The 24,902-nt window shown below is 52.4% G+C and overlaps 2 protein-coding genes across 2 annotated transcripts; both read left to right on the top strand.

The window, feature by feature from the left end:
• On the top strand, window positions 1-8,557 carry NDUFA7 (NADH:ubiquinone oxidoreductase subunit A7). Its single transcript, XM_081312830.1, has 4 exons — window positions 1-117; window positions 2,075-2,124; window positions 5,989-6,138; window positions 8,204-8,557. Exons 1-4 carry the CDS (start codon window positions 67-69, stop codon window positions 8,298-8,300), a joined length of 348 nt encoding a protein of 115 aa, XP_081168956.1. The 5' UTR covers window positions 1-66; the 3' UTR covers window positions 8,301-8,557.
• Window positions 8,558-10,434: 1,877 nt separating this feature from the next.
• On the top strand, window positions 10,435-24,635 carry CD320 (CD320 molecule). The gene is made up of 5 exons (XM_081315232.1): window positions 10,435-10,551; window positions 18,423-18,860; window positions 21,597-21,656; window positions 22,469-22,605; window positions 24,451-24,635. Exons 1-5 carry the CDS (start codon window positions 10,500-10,502, stop codon window positions 24,568-24,570), a joined length of 807 nt encoding a protein of 268 aa, XP_081171358.1. The 5' UTR covers window positions 10,435-10,499; the 3' UTR covers window positions 24,571-24,635.
• Window positions 24,636-24,902: the final 267 nt, after the last annotated feature.

Here is a 24,902-nt window from a genome sequence, read left to right as displayed (position 1 = left end):
TGAAGGGAGGGGGCTCGGCGTCCCTCTTCCCGGCGTGCCCCGCGCAGAGCGCAACCTTGAGCCAAGATGGCGTCGGCCACCGGCATCATCCGCCTTATCCGCAACTTTTTGGCCGGGGTAAGGAAGGACGAGCGGGTCGGGATCCCCGCCGCCACCGCTGCCTCCGCGAAGGCCCGAGAAACGCTGCCCGCCCCGCGCCAGGCGTGTTCCCAACGACCCTGAGCGCGGGGCGGGGCCTCGCGTCTTAACCCCGCCCTTTCCCCGCGCGAGGGCTTGTGGGGCCGGTAGTTTTCGCGCGGCAGTCGCCTTCCTGCTGGATCAGTAAAGCGGCCCTTTCAACCTCAGCCGCCTTTAGCTTGCTGGACTTCAACTCCCAGAATTCCCCAGCTTGGGGCATTCCCTAGGAGAGTGGCTAATTCTTGGGAGTTGAAGTTCACCTATCTTAAAAAGTTTTCTGCGTCTGAAAAACACTAGTCTAAAATCTTCCAAAATGGGTTTGGGATATTTATTTGCAAGATTTGCATCCTGTCCACTTCCACAAACTCCGGGCATGCCTGCTGGGGAATTCCTAGAGTTGAGGTCCACAGTCTTAAGGTTGAGAAACACAGGTGTAGAAGGCCTGGGGTAACTATTCATTATAAAAAATGGAATGGAATAGAATATAGGATAGGATAGGATAGGATAGGATAGAACACAGAACAGGAATGGAATGAAGGAATAGAATAGAATAGAAGAATAGAATAGAATAGAATAGAATGGAATGGAATGGAATGGAATGGAATGGAATGGAATGGAATGGAATGGGAATAGGAATAGGAATAGGACTTTTACAATTCTAAATGGTGGAATGAGACCTGGGAAGCAGACTTTTAACTGAGAGAAACAGATTTATGCCTTTAAGGTCTGTATGTAATGGCACCTCTATGTGCTGTTTTGGTCCTTCCACCCCAGCCATAATTTTAGGGGGTTTACTGATCTGGATCTAATGGCAGAAAGTGAAGAAGAACTAAAGAGCCTCTTGTTGCGGGTGAAGAAGGAGAGTGCAAAACCTGGGTTGAAACTAAACATTAAGAAAACCAAGATCATGGCATCTGGCCCTCTCAATTCCTGGCAAATAGATGGGGAAGAAATGGAGTTAGCGACAGATTTTATTTTCCTGGGCTCCAAGATCACTGCAGATGGGGACTGTAGCCAAGAAATTAAAAGACGCTTGCTCCTGGGGAGGAAAGCCATGGCGAATCTAGACAGTACACTAAAAAGCAGAGACATCACCCTGTCAACAAAAGTGCATATAGTCAAGGCTATGGTCGTCCCAGTTGCAATGTATGGCAGTGAAAGCTGGACCGTAAGAAAGGCTGAGCGCCAAAGAATTGAGGCCTTTGAACTCTGGTGCTGGAGAAGACTCCTGCGAGTCCCTTGGACTGCAAGGCGATCAAACCGGTCAGTCCTAGAAGAGATCAACCCTGACTGCTCTTTAGAAGGCCAGATCCTGAAGCTAAAACTCAAATCCTTTGGCCACCTAATGAGAAGGAAGGACTCCCTGGAGAAGAGCCTCATGCTGGGAAAGGTTGAGGGCAAGAGAAGAAGGGGACGACGGAGAATGAGGTGGCTGGATGGAGTCACTGAAGCAGTAGGCGTGAGCTTAAATGGACTCCAGAAGATGGTAGAGGACAGGAAGGCCTGGAGGAACATTGTCCATAGGGTCCCGATGGGTCGGACACGACTTCGCAACTAACAACAACAACAACTGATCTGGAAGCCCCAATAGGATTTTTTTCCTGGATGTGGAACAGGATTATTTGTTAAATTTATATTTCCCCCCATCTTTCTGTCCAGAGTGACTCTGAGCAGCAGAGGGTTAATCATGCTTTACACCAAAGTATTAATATTCTTATTTAACAACTCTCAGCTGACCGAGTGCCTGTGTTTATTCCAACACTTGAATAGGCTTTGTGGTTTTCAATTGCTGCTAGGAATGCAGTGGCTCAGATAGTGCACTTAAGATGAGTGACTTTTCTCTCTCCTCCCCCCCCCTCTCTCCCTCCCTCGCCCCCTCTCTTTCTTTCTCCAACAGAGGGACCTGCAAGCTAAACTGCAGCTGCGCTACACAGAGATCTCCAAGAGGTAAATTCTCGGCATGAGGTTGGAAAAAAGCTCTGGACTTCAGCCCTGGTCCAAGACTCCACAGTAGACAGGCTCCCATCAGAGACTTTAAAAGCCATCTAAGTGTGCAGATTGGTTACAGTGCTCCTGGAGAAGAATCTCCTTTATAGTCCTGGCACCCCTTGCCCCAAAATCATTCACACAACTGGAACCTAAGATAACAGGGGTGCGTGTGTAAATTGTCCTTCCCCTTGTCGGATCAAGTCTTCCAGGAAGGAGGGCATTCCCGAGCGCCTTTTCCTCTAAGCCAGGGGTGCGGAACCTGGGCCCTTTTATGACTTGTGGACTTCAACTCCCAGAATTCCTCAGCCAGCATGGCTCAGCTTGGAAACCATTCCCTTTCCCCTCAGCATGGCTGGCTCAGGAATTCTGGGAGTTGAAGTCCATGAGTCATAAAAGAGCCAAGGTTGCCTACTCTTGCCCTATACCCATTCCAGACAAATGGCTGTCCAGCCTCTTTTTAGAAGCATCCACAACTTCTGGAGGCAGGTTTTTCACACGTATGACTGTGGCAGCATCCCCATGGACACGTGATCAGAATTGGCACGCTTGGCCACTGGCTCATACTTGTGATGGTCACAGTTTCCCGGGGTCACGGGATCCCCTTTTTCAACCTTCTGACAAGTTGACGGGGGAATCCAGATTCACTTAACAACCATATTACTGACTGAACACCTGCGATGATTCACTTAACAACTGCGGCAAGAAAGGTCATAAAACAGGGCAAAACTCACTTAAGAATTGTCTTGCTTAGCAACATAAATTTTGGGCTCAGCTGTTATTGTTATCAGCTGTCCTGGAAGTGGAAGCAGCCACAATGGTCCCCACTCCCTGGCGCAGCCCCATGTGGCCTCTGTCCTATATTAGAAGGCCAAAGGGGAGACTGGCCAGTTCTCCTTCCGGAAGGCAATCCGGCCCTCGGCCTTCCTAGGCAGTTCGGAGGCCACGTGGTGCCTCCAGAGCATCTGACCGTAACAGACAGACTCCCTTTGATTCTGTCTAATGGATATAAGAGTCCAATAGATCTAATAGAGGGTGTCTAATACTCCATTAGCAGCATTCCAGTATTTCAGGGGTTGCCACAAAGAATGGGAGGGGGGATGTCCACCTCTTCTCCAAAGCACTTGAAGGCAGGACAAGAAGCAACGGATGGAAACCAATCAAGGAGAGAAGCAACCTGGAACTTCCTGACAGTGAGGACAATTAACCAGTGGAACAACTTGCCACCAGAAGTTGTGGGTGCTCCATCAATGGAGGTTTTTAAGACAAGACTGGACAGCCACCTGTCTGAAATGATGTAGTGACTCGTACTTGAGCAGGGGGTTGGACTAGAAGACCTCCAAGGTCCCTTCCAGTTCTATTCTGATTGAATAGAGTCCTGAGTCAAGAACTACATGCGTAACCATTTTGTGAGCTCCACAACTCTGACCACCCCAGGCCAGAGGCCCGTCTTGAAGGCCGTCAGGGTCATTCCAGCCAAGAGAAATCCAGCTTGATCGTGTGCTTTGGGTGCAGCCCTGTAGCTCACCATCCGCTCAGCTCAAGGATATCGATCAGTTTGGCCCGAGAAATCCCAGCTTTGATTGTCCCAAAGGTGTTTTTCGAAAAGGCAACTGGACTTCCTTCTTCTTCTTTGAAGACGTTTCGCTTCTCACCCAAGAAGCTTCTTCAGCTCTGACTGGATGGTGGGGAAGGGAAGGATCCATGCTCCTTGCAGACAGCTGGTCATTTGCATCCTTTTAGAGGGCCGTTGAGTCCACTGGGAGGTTGACCTGTGTCCTCGGGCTCACCTGAGTGGTGCAAATGTCCGTGGAGCCTTCTTGGCTGCAGGATGTTTCCTGCCCTGGGTCCCTTCCCTGTTGCAGACGGGCGCAGGCTGTTGGGGACGGGTCTGTGTTACCTGAATCTCAAACTGATGAGCAGATGGTTCCTATGCACTTGGGGATGGACGCCCTTTGAATGGTGGAGGAGGATGAGCAGATTTCCCGAAAACATTGCAGACCACAGGAACATTTGCACTTCAGTTTGAGATGCAGACAACACACACTCGTCCCCAACACCCGCCTTCAACAAGGAGGCTCCACACCCATTTGCACCCCTCAGGAGACCCTGAGGACACAGAGATAAACCTCCAGGTGGCCTCAAGGACTCTCTAAAAGGAGGCAGATGAGCAGCTGTCTGCAAGGAGTATAAATCCTTCCATTCCCCGCAATCCAGTCAGAGCCGATGAAGCTTCTGGGATGAGAAGTGAAACATCTTCAAGGAAAAACCAAGAAAGTCCAGATGCCTCCTGAAGAAGCACCTTGGCAGAATCTCCACAGACACCCAGATTTGTCTGCTGGCATCTCCTGATGTTGAGGAGCTCCTTGCCTTGCCTCAACCCTGCGTGCAGAAGACATGAATGGTCCAACGCTGGGAGGCTTTTAAGAAGAGACTGGACTGCCATTTGTCTGAAACGGTATAGGGGGTTGGACTAGATGACCTCCAAGGTCCCTTCCAACTCATTGTTATTAATCATTGCACAGTCAGCCAGATGTTCAGACTGGATTTGGCATTTTTGTCTACCTATCGAGTCCTTGCCAAGGACCTGGGATAGGCAGATGTGGATGTTTGAATTGATGGTATTACAGATGCCATCTGTAATTGGACCCCCAAGGTACCTTCCAACTCTATTATTATTGTTCTTGTTATTACTGTTATAATACTTGTATTCATAAAACATGAACCTCAGTCAACTGAACACTCAAATTGACTCGCACTAATGGTTGACCCGGGTTGCTGCCAGCATCCTAGGGATCAACCAGGCATCTCCTTAAAATGTAAGATGTTCCGAGGAGCACAGTTTTTTGTAGTTGTTGTTGTTATTATCATTATCATCATTATTACTATTATTATCATTGTTATCATTATTACCAGTCAATGCCTAGTGGGCGCAGGGTCTGAGTCCGTGCAGGAGCCCTCCTGGGCCCCCACCTTGGCACTCCCTGTTGTGGCCCCTGCAAAGGGAATAAGGATCCGGCCCACCCTTGGGAGGGATGACCCGGCCTCTGGCTTCCAGCCCCGGTCAATCCAGGACGTCCCTTCAGTGGTCTCTCTCTTTCTGTGTAGAGAGAGTTTCCTCCTTTAAATTTCTGGGAGTCTACCTCTGCGAAGATCTGACCTGGAAAGTTAACACAACTCAGGTGGCCAGAAAGGCCCAACAGAGGCTTCACTTTCTTAGGGTCTTGCGGAAGAACAGGGTAGAACAACGGCTAATGACCCTCTTTTATCGGTCTACTATAGAGAGCATCCTCTCGTATGGTATTGTGGTCTGGTATGCTGGTCTGACGGCCGCGGACAGGAAAGTATTACAGAGGGTAGTGAGCACAGCACAAGACATTGTGGGCTGTTCCCTGACACCACTGGATGACCTCGCCAGGGCTCATTGCCTTGGAAGAGCGAGGAAGATTCTCAGGGATGACTCACACCCTGGACGGTATCTCTTTACTCTCCTACCATCCGGTAGGAGATACAGGAATATAGCCAGCCGTACCAACAGGCTGAAAAACAGCTTTTATCCATGGGCTGTTAGGCTTTTAAATGGGACATAATCTCTGTGAACTTAGGCAGAATTGACTTGGGAGGCCGGTGTGTGGTGTAATTGGTTCACATGGTGTGGTAGGATGGAGGGTTTGTGGTCACTGTGTGTTGGGGGGAGAGAGCACGGGGGGGGGGAGGCTCAGCTAATCTCAATGTACACATGTTGTACTTTGACAATAAAGGTTTATTATTATTCTTTTGCTGGATTTTCCACGCTGACCTTTCCCGCTCTGACCGTCTTTGCAGGACCCAGCCGCCTCCCCGCCTCCCGCTGGGGCCCAGCCACAAGCTAGCAGACAACTACTATTGCACGCGAGACGGGCGCAGGGAGGCCTTTCCGCCCATTGTCCTGGTGTCGGCCCAGAAGAAGTTGGCCCCCGGAGAGGAAGCTGGAAGGTAGGCGCCCCACCACCACCACCCCCTGGGCGACACCTGCGGAGGCCTGGAGTGTCTTAAGTGCTTAGCTTCCTTTGCAAAGGAGACTTCCTTCCGGAAAGTTCCTTCCTAGGGAAGCCTCAGGTGGAGCCGAAGCTAAAGAGATCCTTGTTTGTCCTCGCCGTTTCCGGCTTCCGAACAATGGCCCGGCTGGCTGAACTGCCAAAGCCCTTGGCCATTTTAGGTTAATTTTAGATCAGAGTCTACCTCTGTTGCACTAGAAACGTGGACGTTTAAAGTCTTCTCTCTCTCTCTTGATTTCCCCTGCAAACTCGTGCGTTAAACAAGCCTTCAAGTTGGGCTCCGTACCCCAGAGGCGGTGAAGTTTTCTCTTCTCCCCAGGCCTTGAAACACTTGGGGGGGGAAATATTTGGCTTCCTTTCCTCCCAGCGAAGTTTCTTTCACGGGACGCGTGAGGGAGAGAGAGAGAGACGTTGGGATGCCTTTTCATTTATTTCGTTTTATCGGTGGTTTGGAACCGCCCTTCCCCCTGAGGGTGCACCATAAAACCATTAAAAACAAAACAGTGCCGCAGAAGTTGAAATTTAAGAAGAGGGTTAGGGTGATTAAGAATACAGTGAAGAATTGGTGAAAAGGGGGAGGGAAGGCTTCCAGGGTGCTAACCGGGCCCTGTGGCTGGGTGCTTTTCTCTACACCCAAAAGGAGGCCAGGAGAGTGGGGGGGCGGGGCTGCCTCACCTCTGGGGGGGGGCGGAGAATATTCCCCAGGTCTCTTCTGGGACCCCACCAGTCGGAGTTCTTCAACTGCCGCGCTCTGCGACACGCCTTCCCTGCCGTTTTACCGGCCCTGCTGAGCCCCCGAGAGAATGGGAGGGGGAGGGGAGCCCCTTCTTCAGCTGGCAACCTGGCTTATGCTTTTATTTCATACGCCGCCTTTATTATTTTCAGAATAGAGCCGGAAGGGACCTTGGAGGTCTTCTAGTCCAGCCTCCTGCTGGAGTAGGAGACCCTATACCAGGGGTAGGCAACCTCGGCTCTTTTGTGACTCATGGACTTCAACTCCCAGAATTCCTGAGCCAACTTGGCTGGCTCAGGAATTCTGGGAGTTGAAGACCATGAGTCACAAAAGAGCCGAGGTTGCCTACCCCTGCCCTGGTACCTATACCATCTCAGACAAGTGAATGTCTAGCCTCTTCTTAAAAACCTCCGGTGACGGAGCGCCCACGATTTCTGGAGGCAACTTCTGGTTGATTGTCCTCACTGTCAGGAAGTTTCTCCTTAATTCCAGGTTGCTTTTTCTCTTTGATGAGTTTCCATCCGTTGTTTCTTGTCCTGCCCTCTGGTGCTTTGGAAAACCAAATTGACCCCCTCTTCTTTGTGTCAGCCTTTCAGATACTGGAACGCTGCTATCACGTCGCCCCTGTTTCTTCTTTTCTTCTCTTTTATAAATAAGTGAAGGTGAAAAACCTACTTGACACTCCTTCCTTCTCCCATTTTTCCCACAACAACCTTGTGAGGTGGGTTGGGCAGAGGAAGGACTGCGCTAAAGTCACCCAGCTCGCTTTTGTTTATTAAATTTCTATGCCAACCATCTCCCCCTTACAAGGAGATGGTGGTCAGCTTTTCATGTCCAAGATGGGACTAGAACTCACTGTCTCCTTGTGATTGGCCTAAAGTCACCCAGCTGGCGCTCTCATGCCTAAAGTGGGACTAGAACTCCCAATCTCCTGGCAATTGGCCCAGAGCCACTCACCTGCTTTTCATTCCTAAGGCACGACTAGAACTGACCGTCTCCTGGTGATTGGCTAAGCCACACAGTCAATTTTCAGGCCTAAGGCGGGACTAGAACTCACCGTCTCCTGGTGATTGGCCCAAAGCCACCCAAGCTGCTTTTTCATTCCTAAGGCAGGACTGGAACTCGCCGTCTCCTGCTTTCTAGCCTGGTGCCTTAGCACTAGACCAAGCTGACTCTTTTTAATCCCAGTTTACAGCCTCTGGACGTATCCAGTCTGGGGAAGGTGCTCCTACGGCCTCTAACATGCAGCTGTCCCATTTCTGACCCACAGCTCGGACTCTTCCATCACAAAGAGGGAGAAGCTGCCTGTGACCCCCGGTTTCCCCCCTCGGAAGTGGGAGCTGTCCAAGGACGAGCCCTATTTGTGAAACCACCACCACCACCCCCGGGCTCAAAGGCCGGGCTGTGGGTCTTGGACGAGCAGCAGCCTGGAAACACCCCCTGCAAGGACTTTGTTTTTCTTCTCCCAGGCTAATTAAATAAAGGTAATCAATCCATAATGTAACTAAAAGTTCTACATGACTTTAGGGGCTGGTCGGGCTGGCAAAACAGAATTTGAGGAATCTATGTTGGAATTGTTAACTCAAGATGATACAGCCAGAATAAACGAAGGCACAAAACACGGGTTAAGAGTGAATTTATTGATTTATTAAAATTCTACCCTGCCCCTTCCTCAGGAGACACTGGGTGGTGGACAACATTCAGCGACTAGCAGAGCTGGAAGGGACCTTGGAGGTCTTCTAGTCCAACCCTCTGCCCATGGCAGGAGACCATTCTGGACAAACAGTTGTCCAGTCTCTTCTTGAAAACCTCCTCCAATGTTGGAGCACCCAGTTTCTGGTGGCGAGTTGTTCCCTTGGTTAATCGTTAAGAAATGGCAGATTGACCACAAGCGTTTATTTATGCATGTATTTTGTGTATTTATTATACATACAAACAGAATTGAAATGAGATACAAATCAAAGTATGGAGATATATACTGTGTGTGTGTGTGTGTGTGTGTGTGTGTGCGCGCGCGCACACATGTATATACACATACGCACACATACATACAAACACATTCTCCCAAAATGTCTTTCTCAAAGCATTCAGCTGATGTCCCAAAATACCCAGGGGGTCTGAGAGGGGCTTTTGACCAATTGGATGCAGGGCTGGTATTAACAAAAGCAAGCAGCCCCAATTACTGACATCCAGAATTGATGTTCAATTTGAAAAACTGCTCAGTGTGAAACATCAGGTTAAACTCCCTCCAGCTGTGTGTTTACTTTCTTGCAGAGACTGGCTAGAGACTTCTTGAAAGCCCCTAAGATGTGCGCGCGTACACACACACACACACACACACTGCTAATATAGCCAAACATCAGGAGGCATCTGATAGCAGCTTTTCCGGCCGAACAAGGTCCAGAAGTGCTGGCCGCTGCAGCTGGCAAAAGCTTCTCTTGGACTGCTTGGAAAAGGGTCACAAGTCAAAAATAGTCTTTGTCGGTAGACTGCTCCTGTTTGCTGTTCCCCACCCAACCTCGGCGAGTCCTCGAGCAGCAAGCGATACGACAAGGATGGGAACGCCAGGGTGGCCGAGGGCGGAAGAAGGCTGAGCCTCTGAAGGTCTCCTTGGCAGGGAGCTCCCTGGGCTGGACCCCTTCCCCATAATGGTCGGAGGGCACAGAGATGGAGGATGGGGGGTAACTGGCAGGCTGCTTGGAATGGTTGGAGCCTCAATCAGAATAGAGCTGGAAGGGACCTTGGAGATCTTCTAGTCCAACCCCCTGCTCAGGCAGGAAAGCCTATACCATTTCAGACAAATGGCCGTCCAGTCTCTTCTTAAAAACTTCCAGCGTTGGAGAATTCACAAGTTCTGGTGGCAGGCTGTTCCTCTGATTAACTGTCCTCACTGTCGGAATTTCTCCTTAGTTCTGGGTTGCTTCTCTCCTGGATTGGTTTTCATCCGTTGCTTCTTGTCCTGCCTTCGGGCACTTTGGGGAATGGATTGACACCCCCTCCCCTTATTTATTTATGGTAACCCCACAGAGACTGGAATACTGCTATCCCATCCTCCCAGTCCTTTTCTCTAGGCTGGTCCTGGGGGGAGCGCAGGAGGGCAGACCCTCCCTTACCTCCCCACCTGGCTGGGGAGGGGGTTCTCCGTGGGGGGGGCAGCCAGATGATGCTGACCCCCAAACCCCCCTAATGCACCCCTGGGAAGGGGGCGGGAAGGGCGCGCAATGCAACCGGGCTGAGAGCATGGGTGGGGGCAGGGGGAATCGCCTGAGCCGAGGGATGGGGGCAGCAGCTGGATACACACACACACACACACACATGTATATACATATGTACGTACACATACACACACACGTGCTTCGGATCGGCTTTTAGACTGCGCGTGCGCCTTTGGCCGCCTGCCCGCTTCGTTCCCCCTCCGGCCGAGCCTCCCGTTCTATTCCGCGCATGCGCGACTCGGAGGCGTGTTTCTCCCCCCCCGCGCCTTTTCTTTTGCGCAGGCGCGCTCCTTCCTTGGCGGGTTTCATGCGAGCCGGGCGTTCAGTCGGGCGGGCGGCGGCCGCGGAGCCATGACGCGCCTTCTTCTTCTTCTCCTCCACTGGCTGCTGCGTTGGGAGGCCGGTGAGCGGGCCGCGGCGGAGGCTGGGAGGGAGGGAGGAGGCGAGGACCGTCCCCGCACGGCGGCTCATTCATGCCCCCCCCCAAGCACGCCCCGCGGCCGCCGATTGGTCGAGCTCCATCCCCAAGCCCCGCCCCGCAGACGGCCATTGGCTGTCCTGCCCTCACGCCCCGCCACACCTCCGGGCTGGCTGGCTTTCCATGCCCCGAGTCGAGCAGCACGTGCGCCGATGTCCCCCTCGCCCTCCCCCCCGCCCTCTTCCAAGGTCAGAGGTGAAGCCGTTGCCCGGTTGCCACGGCGACCGGGCCTACCTATCCAAGGGGGAAGGCGAGCCTTCCTCGAGTTAAGACCCCCGAAATCTTTCGAAGTCGAACGCAACGGGGGGCGGAGGTAGGATTACCCCCCCACACACAACCCAGATTTGCCTTTGCAGGTGCATTTGTGTCACATTTGCCCGTCTTGCTCCGGGCCTGGCGCTCGTTATGCCCTCTCCTTATGCTTTGGCCCCTCAGGCTCTGTTCCTTGGTCTGTTTGAGTGCCCTTCTGAAGACGGTTGGACTCCCAGATCCAGAAGTCTGGGCGGGGCTGATGGGAGCAGTAGTCCAGCCTTCCCCCTCCCTCCTTGGACCCTTTGCCTTTCCTTCTACAGCTGAGATGGGCTCTGGGTCCCTCCATTGAGGAGGGGGTCTCCTTTGGGCCCTTGGCTTGGCTCTGCCGAAGGGGGCTGGGGCTGCCCCTCCCCAGCCCGGGTCTTTTGGGGAAGGGGCTGTTGCTTAGACCCAGCTCAGCTGGGCCTCTCCCTGCCCAAAAGGTCTGGGGGTGGCAGCGAACCCTCCCCCCCTCCCAATAATCGGCTCTTTAATTAGCAGCTGGACCTAGTTGGCGTTTAAAATGGAGCAGGGAAATTTTAGCAAGCATTGATGGATGGATGGAGGGTCCTCAACTTAGGGCCAGTTAAAGAGGTTTTCTCCATTGATGCCCCCATTGCCCCTCTAACTGAGTCCATCCACCTTCCTCTGATCTTCCCCAGCATGATGGATGAGTTTCTCTAGGAATTGTATGAGTTGCCCAGATAGGGATGGATGGATGGAGATGGATGGAAATAGATGGATGCTGGATGGATGGATGGTGTGCCGTCAAGCCAGTGTCAATTCTTTGCCACCACATAGATAGCTTTTCTCCAAGAAGATCTCCCCCTAACCTTCAGGTCTTCCAAGATTGCCCCTGTCAGATTGCCTCCAACTGGGTCTCTCTTGAACAATGCTAGTCCTCCTCCCCTTCCACCTTTCCCAGCATCTCTAGGAATTGTATGACTTGCCCAGCTAGGGATGGATGGATGGATGGATGGTGTGCCGTCAAGCCAGTGTCGGTTCTTCACAATCACGTAGATAGCTTTTCTCCAGGAAGATCTCCCCGTAACCTTCTGCTCCTGCAGGTCTTTCAAAGATGCCCCCGTCACCCAGGTAGCTGAGTCCCTTCACCTTGCTGCTGGTCCTCTTCCTATCTTTCCTTTCCCAGCATTAGGGACTTCTCGGGAGTGTTCACAACCCTCCTTCCAGAGTCTCAGGTGAGAACTCTGGATTGGTTTCTTCCATCGAGGTTGCTTTACTTAACTCTCCGCTGTATTCTCAAAAACACAAATTCCCATCCTGTCCTTCAAGCAAGTAAAACCTTTCTGCTCTGCTTTGTTGCTTAGGCTTTAAGAGTAAAGTAGTCAGCTAGCTCTCCTTGTTCTGAAATTGCGATTTGATATTTAGCAGCCCAGAGATTAAAATAAAAGCTTTTTTCCATTTATATACTCTAATCAATTTGGAGCCTTGTGCTCCATTATAAACACACCCTCTTCTCTCTGTCTTGGGGTTTTCTCCTTTGGTGTCACTGTGTGTTCTGAACCAGCCCTCTTCTCGCAACCCCTAATTAAAAGAAGAGTCTGGAAAGCGTCCAAGGCTAAAAGGCTTCTGCCAAGATTTAATTACGCAGTTAACCAAAACACAAGAGCTTGTCTTCTCAAGCGGAAAAGTTGCTTTCAACAACCAGCCCCTCCCCAAACACTTCTTTTATAGAGAGCTCAGGGCGTGGTCTCCCTGTGCCTCCTCCCGAGGAGTCCCATAGTCTTTCTTTGTTTGTCCCTGCTCGTCTGCCTCCTGCGTCGGGCGTCCTTGAACAGGGCCAGCTGTGGGTCATCATCCTCCGCACTCTCGGGCTCACACAGCTGAGAAGAGGTCCCCGGCTGAGGACTCTGCAAAGCCTCCAAATCATCATCAGCCGGTTCGTTTCCCTCCTCCCCCACATCTGAGTCCTCCGATACATCGGACCCGGCTGTCGGACCCACAGGCTGGCCCTGAGTCACAACACTATCCCGCACCGCAGGGCCCTTCCCCCGGGTCTGCCGATCCGGATGCGGTCGGGATGGGAACTGTTCGTGAAAAGCAGTCACCAACGCAGGGGCATGAACGGCGGTCGCGTCTTCCCATGTGAAGTCCTCCGGCCCGTACCCTTTCCACTCGATCAGGTACTGGAAGCGACCTTTCAGCCAGCGGGAATCCCTGATGCTGGCGACCTCGTACTCGGGGGTGCTGCCTCCATCACGAGTTCCTGATGGGGGAGGTTCCGCTTGGCGAAGTGGACAGGCCGGTTGTTCGGGGACCAACAAGGACCGATGGAAGACGGGGTGCACGCGCAGGGAACGTGGCAGAGTTAAACGATAGGCGACCGGGTTGATGACGGCCTCGACTGGGAACGGTCCAAGGTAACGGTGGTCCAGCTTCCTCGCCGGCCGAGTGGATGGTAGGTTCCTGGTGGACAGCCAGACCCGATCCCCCACCGATAGTGGAGGCGTATCCCTTCTCGACCGATCGGCGAACCTCTTGTAGTCGGCCTTGGCCTTCTCCAGCTGCCGTCGCACCAACCGATGGATCGCCTGTAACTCCGCCATGAATTCGTTCGCTGCCGGCTCCGGTGAGTCCACGGGAGAAAGAGGGAAGAACCTGGGGTGATAACCCACGTTGGCCAAGAACGGTGTCATCTGCGTGGAGGTGTGTTGCGAGTTATTAAAGGCAAACTCGGCTATGGCCAAATAGTCCACCCAGTTGTCCTGCTGCAGGTTAACATAGCAGCGCAGATACTGCTCTAAGATGCCGATGACCTTCTCGGTACCCCCGTCGGTCTGAGGATGATGCGCGGACGAGAGGCAAACCTTAATGTCCAACGCCCGCATCAACTCCTGCCAGAAGCGGGCTGTAAACTGGGCCCCCCTATCGGAGACGACCCTATCGGGAAGGCCGTGCAGCCGGAACACCTGTTGGATGAACATGCGACTAGTGGCGCGACCTGACGGTAAGCCGCGACAGGGGATGAAGTGCGCCATCTTGGTCAACATGTCCACCACCACAAACACTGTCGTGAAGCCGGAGGATGGGGGTAGATCCGTCAGAAAGTCCATGGACACAGCCCCCCAGGGTCTCTTGGGCGTTGGCAAAGGCTGCAGTAAACCAGGCGGGGCCCCTGTCGCTGACTTGGCCTGCCTGCATGGGACGCAGGAGGTGACATAAGACTGGACATCGTGTCGGACTCGGGGCCACCAGAAAGTACGGGAGACCAGGTTCAGAGTCTTGAACAGGCCAAAATGCCCCGCAGCCGGGTTATCATGACATTGGCTGAGGACGAGTCCCCTGAGTGGCCCTCCTGGAACATAGAGCCGGTCACGATAATACAGGAGTCCATCCGTGACCGACCAAGGCGAATCTGGCCCCACCTCTTCCTTCCGCTGAGCCACCCACGCCTCCTGCTGCTGCGCCTCCCGGATCCGAGCCCGTATATCCACCGGCTCCCGTACCGCAGCAAAAGACTCGACGGGGATCACTGTCCTGGGCGGAAGCTTGTCTTCCACTCGGGTGTACTCGGGCTTCCTGGACAGAGCATCCGCTCTCTGGTTGTGCCCGCTTGGTATGTACCGCACCCGGAAGTCAAACCTCGCAAAGAAGAGGGACCACCGGATCTGGCGTTGGTTCAAATTCCGAGCGGTCTGCAGGCTTTCTAGATTCTTGTGGTCCGTCCGGACCTCGATTTGATGCCGCGCCCCCTCCAGATGATGCCTCCAAGCCTCGAACGCCGCCTTGATGGCCAGCAGCTCCTTCTCCCAGATGGTATAGTTGCGCTCCGAGGGATTCAATTTCCGAGAGTGATACGCGCAAGGGAAAAGGGTACCGTTGGGCGTCGCTGCCTGGAGTAACACGGCCCCAATGGCAATGTCGGAGGCGTCCGCCTCCACGACAAACGGCCGTTGCGGGTCAGGATGCTTCAAGATGGGCTCCTTCATGAAGGCGTCCTTCAAAGCTTGGAACGCCTGTTGTTCGGGGGCGTTCCACTGGAACCGAGTCTTCTTCTGCAGGAGCCGGGTGAGGGGGGCTGTCAAGGCAGCAAAGCCAGGGATGAATGTCCGATAGTAGTTGGCAAATCCAAGAAGTCGCTGAACATCCTTCACGCGACGCGGGGGTTGCCAACTCTGCAACGACTCAACTTTACTTGGATCCATGGCGATGCCCTCAGGAGAAATGCGGTGGCCCAAGAAATCAATGGTCACCTGGTAGAACTGGCACTTCTCCAACTTGGCAAACAGCCGATGTTTCCGGAGGCGCTGCAGGACCTGACGGAGATGCTGATGATGCGCTTCACGCGACGGGGAGTAAATCAGGATGTCGTCCAGGTAAATCACAACAAACTGGTCCAACAGATCCCGAAAGATGTCATTCATAAAATGCTGAAACACAGCGGGGGCGTTGGTCAGGCCAAACGGCATCACCGTGTACTCGAAATGTCCATAGCGAGTACCAAACGCTGTCTTCCACTCATCACCCGGCCGAACCCTGACGAGGTTGTAAGCTCCACGCAGGTCCAGTTTCGTGAAGATCTTAGCCTCCCGGAGTCGGTCCAAGAGCTCGGGGATGAGGGGCAGCGGGTAGCGGTTACGCACCGTGATAGCGTTGAGTTTCCGGTAGTCACAGCAAAGCCGTAACTCGCCCGACTTCTTTTTGACGAAGAGCACGGGCGCAGACACTGGCGAGGACGAGGGCCGGATGAATCCACGAGCCAAGTTCTTTGTCAGGAAGTCCCGCAATGCAGCCAACTCGGGCTCCGACATGGAGTACAAACGCCCCACTGGGAGAGGCGCATCAGGGACTAGGTCTATGGAGCAGTCGTAGGGCCTGTGCGGGGGTAATTGGTCCGCCTCTGACTCACTGAACACGTCAGCAAAGTCGGACAGTACGGGAGGCAAGGAAACCCCTGAGGAACCCTCCACCTGGCCGGCACAGATATGGCGGGTGTGGTCCACGCACTGCAAACTTGGGAAGGTGACCAAGTTCTGAGACCAATAGATCTGTGGATCATGCGCCCGGAGCCACGCCAGTCCCAAGACCACGGGGAAGTGCAGATCCGAAGTGACGTAAAACTGAATGGCCTCCACATGGGTACTGATGGCCATACACACGGGTTGCGTGGCGGCCGTGATAGGCCCGGACAGGAGCACTCGACCATCGATGGTCTCCACAAGCATGGGCGGATCCACCGGACACTGGGGAACAGCCCATTTGGCCACAAAGGCCGAATCCATAAAGTTAGTGGTAGCCCCAGAGTCAATTAAGGCATGGACCGGAATCCCCTCTGGCTTGCCAGGAAGGATCAGTCGTGCCTCCAAAATCAAATGCCGTGGAGGTTCACAGGCACCGTCGGAACGGCGTCGCTCGGCGTGATCGTTGTGGGTCGCCCGATCTTTCACACCGTCTAGATCGGGCTCGGGCCGTTTCCCGATAGCAAAGCAGGGGACTTTCTCGGGGCAGGCTTGGTCACTGACGCCCGCTGACGCTTCTTCGGGCAAGAAGCAGCCAAATGTCCAGGGTCCCCACAGTAAAAACACAACCCCTCCGATCGTCGTCTGTCCATTTCCGTCACCGATAGACGGGACCTGGCGGCACCCAGCTCCATTGGCTCCTCCCTCTGGACTGGGGGCTCACGCACAACAGGGGCGGCAGGGGTCTGTGGGGTGGCACGGCGACTCTTACGCTGCTGCAGCCGGGCATCGATCCGCAGACAAAGATGGATCAGCCCATTCAGGTCTGAGGGAATGTCCACGCGGGCCAGCTCATCCAACATCTCCTCTGACAAGCCATCCTGAAAGGCATCCACGAGCGCAGCCTCATTCCAGGCGGAATCCTGGCTAAGCAGCCGGAAATCGCTGATATAGGCCTGTAGGGGGCGCTGACCCTGCCTCAAAGCTTTCAGACGTCGGGTGGCGGTCTGCGCCTTAATCGGGTCCTCGTACATGAGGCGCATATGGTCACAAAACCCCCCAAAGTTATCCAACAAAGGGCTAGGCTGTGCCAACAGAGGCGTGCCCCAACGAGCTGCATCTCCCGACAGAAGGCTCAACACGAATCCCACCTTATCTCGGTCAGTGGGGAAATCAGCTGCTCTCACGCTGATATAAAGCTGGCATTGTCCCAGGAAGGCAGGAAACAGTTCTGGTTTACCAGCAAATTTATCCGGCATAGCTATCTGACATTTCCTCCTGGGTGGGGGGGCAGCATGTACCTGAGCCTGCAGTTGTGCCACCTGAGTGGCCAGCAAGGTGAGTTGCTGGTTGAGCTGGGCATTCTCGGCAAGAAGCTGCTCCATCGTAGTATTAAGGGGTGGGTGGCTGAAAGCAAACTGTTCTGAACCAGCCCTCTTCTCGCAACCCCTAATTAAAAGAAGAGTCTGGAAAGCGTCCAAGGCTAAAAGGCTTCTGCCAAGATTTAATTACGCAGTTAACCAAAACACAAGAGCTTGTCTTCTCAAGCGGAAAAGTTGCTTTCAACAACCAGCCCCTCCCCAAACACTTCTTTTATAGAGAGCTCAGGGCGTGGTCTCCCTGTGCCTCCTCCCGAGGAGTCCCATAGTCTTTCTTTGTTTGTCCCTGCTCGTCTGCCTCCTGCGTCGGGCGTCCTTGAACAGGGCCAGCTGTGGGTCATCATCCTCCGCACTCTCGGGCTCACACAGCTGAGAAGAGGTCCCCGGCTGAGGACTCTGCAAAGCCTCCAAATCATCATCAGCCGGTTCGTTTCCCTCCTCCCCCACATCTGAGTCCTCCGATACATCGGACCCGGCTGTCGGACCCACAGGCTGGCCCTGAGTCACAACACTGTGTGCTTGATTCGGCTTTGCAAAAAACTATCACAGTTTTTTGAAAATTAAAAGACTCTGGCACCCTGCTTCAATGGAGAAAAGCAAACCCCATCTGGAAGGAAAAGGCGAATGTGAGTCCTAAATAGGACGAAAATAATTTCAGAAGTTCCATTTTGCAGATTTTTCTCCATCGTGTTTAAATCCGGTGCGCCGTTGATCTTTCTGGGGATCCAGCTTAGGATTTCGTTTCGGGAGAAAATCCATATTAGAATAATGGAAGACTTGTTCTGTTTTTAGCTGTGCTTGTGACTTCCCGAAGATCACCATGGGAGAAAGCAACCATAAGAATTCTTTAAATCTATGCAGCCCTATGACCTCTTGTAGGGTTACACAACACTCTGACTGCAATTTGGTTTGGTCCTCAAATCAGAAATGTTTTCTTTCACCCCTGAAAATAAATAGTGGTTAGTTAATGATTACTTCCTGCTAAGGATCCAAGGTCAGAGTCTCAGGAGGTGGTTTTCTTAAGGAACCGAGGGTGTGTTTGGGGATTTTTAAAAAGCTGACAATATAATTGAATTCACTGTATCTCTCCATTCTTTTTTTTCTTTCTTTTTGCACTTTAATTCATGCGATGCCTCTCTCTTTCAACATCTCATTGGCCCCCTCCACTCACCGTTCTCTCTCTCTCTCTCTTCCTTTCTGCCTGCAGGGTCCTCCTCCTCCTCCTGCCCTCTTGAGAGCTTCCAGTGCCAGGAGGGGGGCCGTGTGCCGCGCTGCCTGGGCCAGGAGAGGCAGATCAGCTGCCAAGAGGACACAGACGGTTGTCAGCAGCTGGGAAGCATCTGCAGGAATCACACCTGTCGGTGCGGCCACAGCAGCGGGCCCTGCCTGCCCTTTGAGCGGTTTTGCGACAGGCGCCCGGATTGCCCAGATGGTTCGGATGAGGCCGAGTCTCTTTGCGCGTCCTTGGTGGGCCCACTCGAGGAGGAGGAGGAGGACTGCGAAAGCGACGAGTTCCGATGCTACCCAGGGGCCGAGTGCTACCCCCTGTCTTTCAAGTGCGACGGCCATCCAGACTGTGAAGACGGAGGCGATGAAGAGGGCTGCGGTGCGGACTTGCCAGAGACGCCACAGATAACCCCAAAAGGTGGGCTGAGCTGTGGTCCGATTTTGGGGTGCCCAACGGCGCTTCTGCTGGCTGGCCTCTCTTTGAATTGCAACTTCGTTTTTTAGGCAACCCGGAAAGAGCCGCCTTGGACCTCGTGATGTCTGCTTGCTAAAGCTGCAGTTTGTTTGCTGTTCAGTTATATTTCGTATTTCTCTGTACGCCGCTTGTGATTATTTCCTGCTTCTAACTCCCGGTCAACCTGGGCAAAGTAGTCTCTAGGTTAGAAATAATACCTCGTGTAGCTGGCTGGGGGCAAGAGGGGGCTGGGGTGCGTCTCCTACTGTAGGAGTCAGTTCCACTCTTTGTTTTCCCTGTTTCTGCATTATTTTTCACCCGAAAGAAGTGAGCACGAAGGGTCTCTTCTGCTGCTGGTGCCCCTGCCTATATTTCCTATCCTGCGTGTCATTTGGAGAGATTGAGGAAGTTGAGAAGGTCCTGGGAGAATCCCACCCTCCGCCCTGGTTTCCCCCTCTTCAGCTTAGAGGTGGGCAGAGCCGTGTCCTTGGCGGGTAGAAGGGCACGGCGCCGTCTCCAGCATTTCCTGGAGGAGGCTGGACAAGAATCTGGGGTGCCAACCAGGTGACGCCAAGATCGGCAGAAAGCAGATCTTCTGTTACTCTGAGATTTCAAGGCGTGGTAGGGGAGTCTGCAAAAAAATAAAAATCCCTTTTAAAAAACAAAACAAAACAGTAGCAGCACCAGAAAATGATGCGTGCCCAGCCTGCCTCCAGTTACATTGCTGAAATAAAACGGAGCATTTGGGCAGCTGGGTTCCCTCCATTCTCGTGTTCAATGCTGATTCAGAATCGGTTCTTCCATTCTGTAAACCTGTAATTTTCGTTTTGGGTTGCCGGTGATGGTTTTGCAAATGCTATGGGGGGGAAGGAAATTAAATTCTGTCGCTCAAACCTAAAGCTTGCTGCGTTTTGCTGTGGGTGGTCCTGAATTTTCAGATTCTGCAAAGGGGTTTCTGCCTGGGCCAGAGTCACCCCAGGGCTCCACGGCTGGAGTTGGCCACTCTGAACCAGAGATGTCAATCACTGCAGAGGTGTCAATCACCGCAGCCCACTCCCCTTACGTTCTGACTCTGGCGCTCCACCTCTCCCCCCTCCCCCCCTTTTCTTGGGCTGACCTCTGTAGTCTTCTGCTGCTTCTAATTAACTGGGAAGTTTAATTCTCCACTCTTAATGCCTTGAACTCTTAATCCACGTCTGTCATTTATCCCATGCATGTGCAAACAGGCAAGCGTGGACTCCCGTTTCTCACATGTTTGGATATGAACGTGCCCTCAAAACATTCCCAAATGCTGCTTTTAGCCAAACCATCTCTCTCTCTCTCTCTCTCTCACACACACACACACACACACACACACACACACACACACACACACACACGATGTTTAAAAAACGTTTCAATACAAGATGGGCAGAAATAAATTGAATAAGTAAATAAATGAAATCAGGAGAAGCCCAGTAGCACCTTTTCTGATTCATATTCTTTTTATTAAAAAAAAAAGAGCTGAAGCTCCAGGAACTTCTGCCTTTCCATAAATGTTGGAAAAGTTGCCATTAAATCCCTTTTGAGGTTTTTCCCGCCGTAGACAACCCATCTCTCCTCCTACAGGGAGATGCTTAAAATACACTGGCTGCCTTCTCGGATGGGTCTCATTGCTAAAATATATATATATATATATATATATATATATATATATATATATATATATATATATATATATATATATATATATATATATATATATATATATATATATATATATATATATATATATATATATATATATATATATATATATATATCTTGACACCGTCAGAACCAATATCTACGGCGAGGGAGTTGAAAAGCACAGGTCTTAAAGCAGCCAGGGTTGGACACCCCTGATTTAAAAGTTGCATCCCCAGGTCTGGGGTAGCCAGCCCCCCCCAACAACCCACCAGGAGCTTTTGGGGGGGGCAGTTTCTGGCCCCTCTGCCTGAGACAAAGAGGGTCTGACTATTTATCGCCTCCCAAGTTGCGTAATCATTGCGCAATCATTCCGGATTGGGCAAGCCATCTTGGGCTGGCCTGACACCCCACCCCCCACCCCAAATACTCCCAAGCCATAAATAACTGCTTGGAAGAATCTGAGTTCCTCTCAGGATGTCTGTTTTCTGAGATACCTTAGGTTTTTTGTTTTGTTTTGGGGTTTTTTTTGTATATTTGTTTTTTTTTTTTTTTTTTTTGTATTTCTGCATCCTGATTCTCTGGTTTGTTTTGCTTCCTGCGTTTTTTCCCGCCAGTCCTCAGTTCTCTGCAAAAGACTTTCTGAGTTTTAAAATCATGTCTTGATTTCTCAGTGTTTCAATTCCCCTCTGCCGCTGCCGTCTCTTTCTTTCCGAAATTCTTTGCAAAGCTGCTTGTAAGTCTCCCAGGGATCATCGTGTTAATTTATTTCTTCTGTAAGTTAGCCCATTTGAGGTACCTTGGCTTTTGCCCCATGCCTCACTCTTTTTTTTGGGGGGGGAGATATAGATAAAGAAGAAAGAAAGGGCACAAGTCACGAACTCATCCTGCTTAAATGCATCTCTCTGCCAGTCGCTTCAGCTTTTTCAACAATTCCTCTTTAATCCCATCCTACGGAATAAAATTCCATTTTAATTCCCCCCCCCATGTGTGCATATTAACCTCTGCTTTCCCCCGCCCCCTTTTCTTTTACAGGCACCGGTGCCCCCCCAGAAACTCTGGCCTTGGACCCTCTGACCATCGCTGCCATTGTCGGTGAGTAAGACTGGCAAAGCCACCCTGGTCTCCCCAAAACAGAATTGGGGAAATCAGCCGGTGCCACTCTTCCGATTGGCGAGGGCGGAATTGGCCTCGCGCGATGAGCAAGCGGGTGACCCTGGGATTGGTGGGGGACGGGGGCCCCCCGCTTTGCTTGGCCAAACCTAAGGGCGGCGACCCTTGCCCAGGGATGCTCAGCGGCCTCCGGGAAGGAGGGGAGGCCGATCGGCGGGTAAAGGAGGTCCTCGGCTTAACGAGCGCAAGAGAGCCCGGATTCGCCACTGCTCAGCAAGACAGTTTATGAGGTGGGCTTTGTCCCATTTCACGACCTTCCGTGCCACAGTTGTTAAGCGAATCCCCGCGTTTGTTGAACCAGCAACGGGGTTGTTAAGTGAATCCGGATTTCCCCCGTTGGCTTTGCTTGTCAGAAGGTGGCCAAAGGGGGCCCCGGGACACTGTAAACAAGAGCCAAGCGTCCCGATTTTGGTCACGTGACCACGGGGACGCTGCAACGGTCGGTCAGTGTGAAAAACGGTCACAAGTCCCTATTTCCAGTGTCCTTGCACCTTTCAGCGGTCACTAAACGAACGTCTGCTAAGTCAAGGACCAGCTGCAGCGGGCTCTGATCCATCTCCAACACACTGGCATGGCACACAGGACAGCCAGAAAGTTTGGCTAAGTGCTAGAATGCCACGTGGGTCTCTCCTGAAAACGATCCAAGCTGGCCGGCGTCCCCCTCCCACGGCTGTTCCGGAAATGAGGCCGGCTGCTGATGTTGACCCGTCTCGCTCTTCTCTGCCCTTTTCTAGCACTCCTGATCACCGTGGTGGTGGCGGCAGCGGTCACCCTGTGGGCCTCTAGGAAAGCCAGGCCTCTCCTCTCCCGCAAAGCAGCCCTTAAGCAGCTAATCCTCGTGGAGCAGCCGGGAGATTGGCCTGCCAGCCAGGTAAGCCCCAAATCTGATCGGATGTCTTTAGCTGGGCTTCTGTCTCTGGGCCTTTTTTTTTCTCAGGAGGCATCTGAACTTCCTCGTTTTCCCTTTGGAGACGTTTCGCTTCTCATCCCGGAAGCTTCTTCGGCTCTGAGCGGATGGCGGGGAAGGGAAGGATTTGTAGTCCTTGCAGACAGCTGGTCGTTTGCCTTCTTTCAGAGGGTCGTTGAGGGCACCTGGACCCCGAGGACACAAACAAACCTCCAGGTGGCCTCAACGACCCTCTAAATAGAAGGCAAACGACCAGCTCTCTGCAAGGAGTACAAATCCTTCCCTTCCCCGCCATCCGGTCAGAGCCGAAGAAGCTTCTGGGATGAGAAGTGAAACGTCTCCAAAGGGAAAACAAGGAAGTCCAGTGTCCTCCTGAAAAAAAATCACCTTTGGGATAACCAGGCCCTGGATGATGGAGAACCTCCACAGACACGTCTCTGTTAAGCTTCAACACAAGGACCCCTTGGAGAACCCACATCTCTCCTGGACCTCCCCCCTCCCCCCAGCCCCGGGTGTAAATTGCAAGGTTTGCGGTTTTTTGGGATCCAACAGCTTTTCTTTCTGTTCTCCTTTGCGGCGCTGTTGTTGAACGTCTGTTCCGCTCGCCCCTCGTAATCTCACGGACAGGAGCTGCCCACGGGGGAGTCATGTCAAAAACAGCATTTTCTTGAGATGGGCATTGGGAGAAGCTGGCCGTGCTCCAGTTCTGCCCTGCACCACATCAGCCCAGCTGTTTCCGGGGTGGCATTCCAGAAAGCAAGGCCCAGGTGGTTTGCTGAGTTCCGCTCTTTTCTTTTGTAGGGTGCAGGTTTTTCGCACCCGGCGGGCTCCTCATGAACTTGCCAATAAATGAGGACACGTCTCTCTGAGCGTTCTCGGGATGAGGGCCCAGACCGAAGTCCCAAGCTCTCTTTTATTGAGATACCAGCAACGCATCAGCAACAAGCAATTAGCAACAAGCAATTATCTAAGCGTTAACATTTCAGCTATCCATCAAGCAGTTATCTTAAGGTTACGAATGGTTACATCTCAGCCATGCACCAAGCAATTATCTTAAGGTTATAAATCAGCTACATATCTGTATGGAATGTCTTTGTTCTTGTAACTATCTTGTATGTGTTACTTTCTTGTACGTGTTCCAACGGGTGTCCGTCTGCACGTAGCAAGGTCATCTGATTTTTGGTAAACTGCAACTTATGAACAGAAACGAAACTTGTCTCTGCCCTGAGCCAGACCTGCGCCATTTTATGTGAGCCTAAGGTGGAAATATCACAGATTTCCTACAGTAGGGTGCCCCCCACCCCCCCAAAAATTGTTTTTCTCTCTCCGTATTCTCCTTTCGGGGCGTCCATGGAGATCCTCAATCATCCAAGTCAAACATTTCGCTTCTCATCCAAGAAGCTTCTTCAGTTCTGCGGAGGCTCTTGAGTCACCCAGGTCAACGATGGTCCCTTTTTCAAGAGGCAACTGGAGTTTCTTTGCTTTTCCGTGAAGATGTTTCGCTTCTCATCGAAGAAGCTTCTTCGGTTCTGACCGAACGGTGGAGAAAATCATAAGTCCTCCCATCCTCCACCATTCTTCCAGAACCGGAGAAGCTTCTTGGGTGAGAAGCGAAACCTCTTCGAGGAAAAAAACCCCAAGAAAGTCCGGTTGCCTTTTGCAAAGGCGCCTTTGGATACCTTTGGGGTGCAGAGCCCGGCCTGCCCAGTCCCCACTCTGCTGCCTTCCTTCTTCTGGTGTTATTTTTGGCTGGAGTGTCAGCCCTTTGAGGCGCCTGAGGCCTCATCTCTTCTTCTTCCTTTCTCCCAGGAAGCTGATCCTTGCTCCCTCGTGCAAGGGACGCCGTCACCTGATCCGCCCAGGGACCTCAGGCAAAATCCTTGGATCTACGAGGCCGGCGTCCGTGCTGGGTCTCCTTGCAGGAACTGAGGCTGGGAAGCCACGTGGCCTGCAGGCCGTCGACAGAAGTCCACCTCCTATGGGGGGAAAATTAAAATAGGTTTAATATTTAAAATACATCCGGGTGTCTCTCGCTGCCAGCTTGGGCTTGTCTTCCGCGGCCGCCCTGCAGGGTCGATCTCCTGCAGAAGTCCTTCAGCCAGGCTCTGAGGAGCCTCTCCAAGCAAAATGGCCTTTGCTTCCCTCAGATCAGACCCCCAGCTGCGGGATCCCACCTTCCTTTCATGGTGCAGCTGGGGGGGGGGGTGCTTCCCCTGTCCAGTGGTTCCAGGTGCGTTGAACAAGAGCTCTCCAGAAATTGT

This window comes from Vipera berus (assembly GCF_964194415.1).
Source record: "Vipera berus genome assembly, chromosome: 1".
NCBI classification, from domain to species: Eukaryota; Metazoa; Chordata; class Lepidosauria; order Squamata; family Viperidae; genus Vipera; species Vipera berus.
This window is presented reverse-complemented; position numbering and strand designations above follow the sequence as displayed.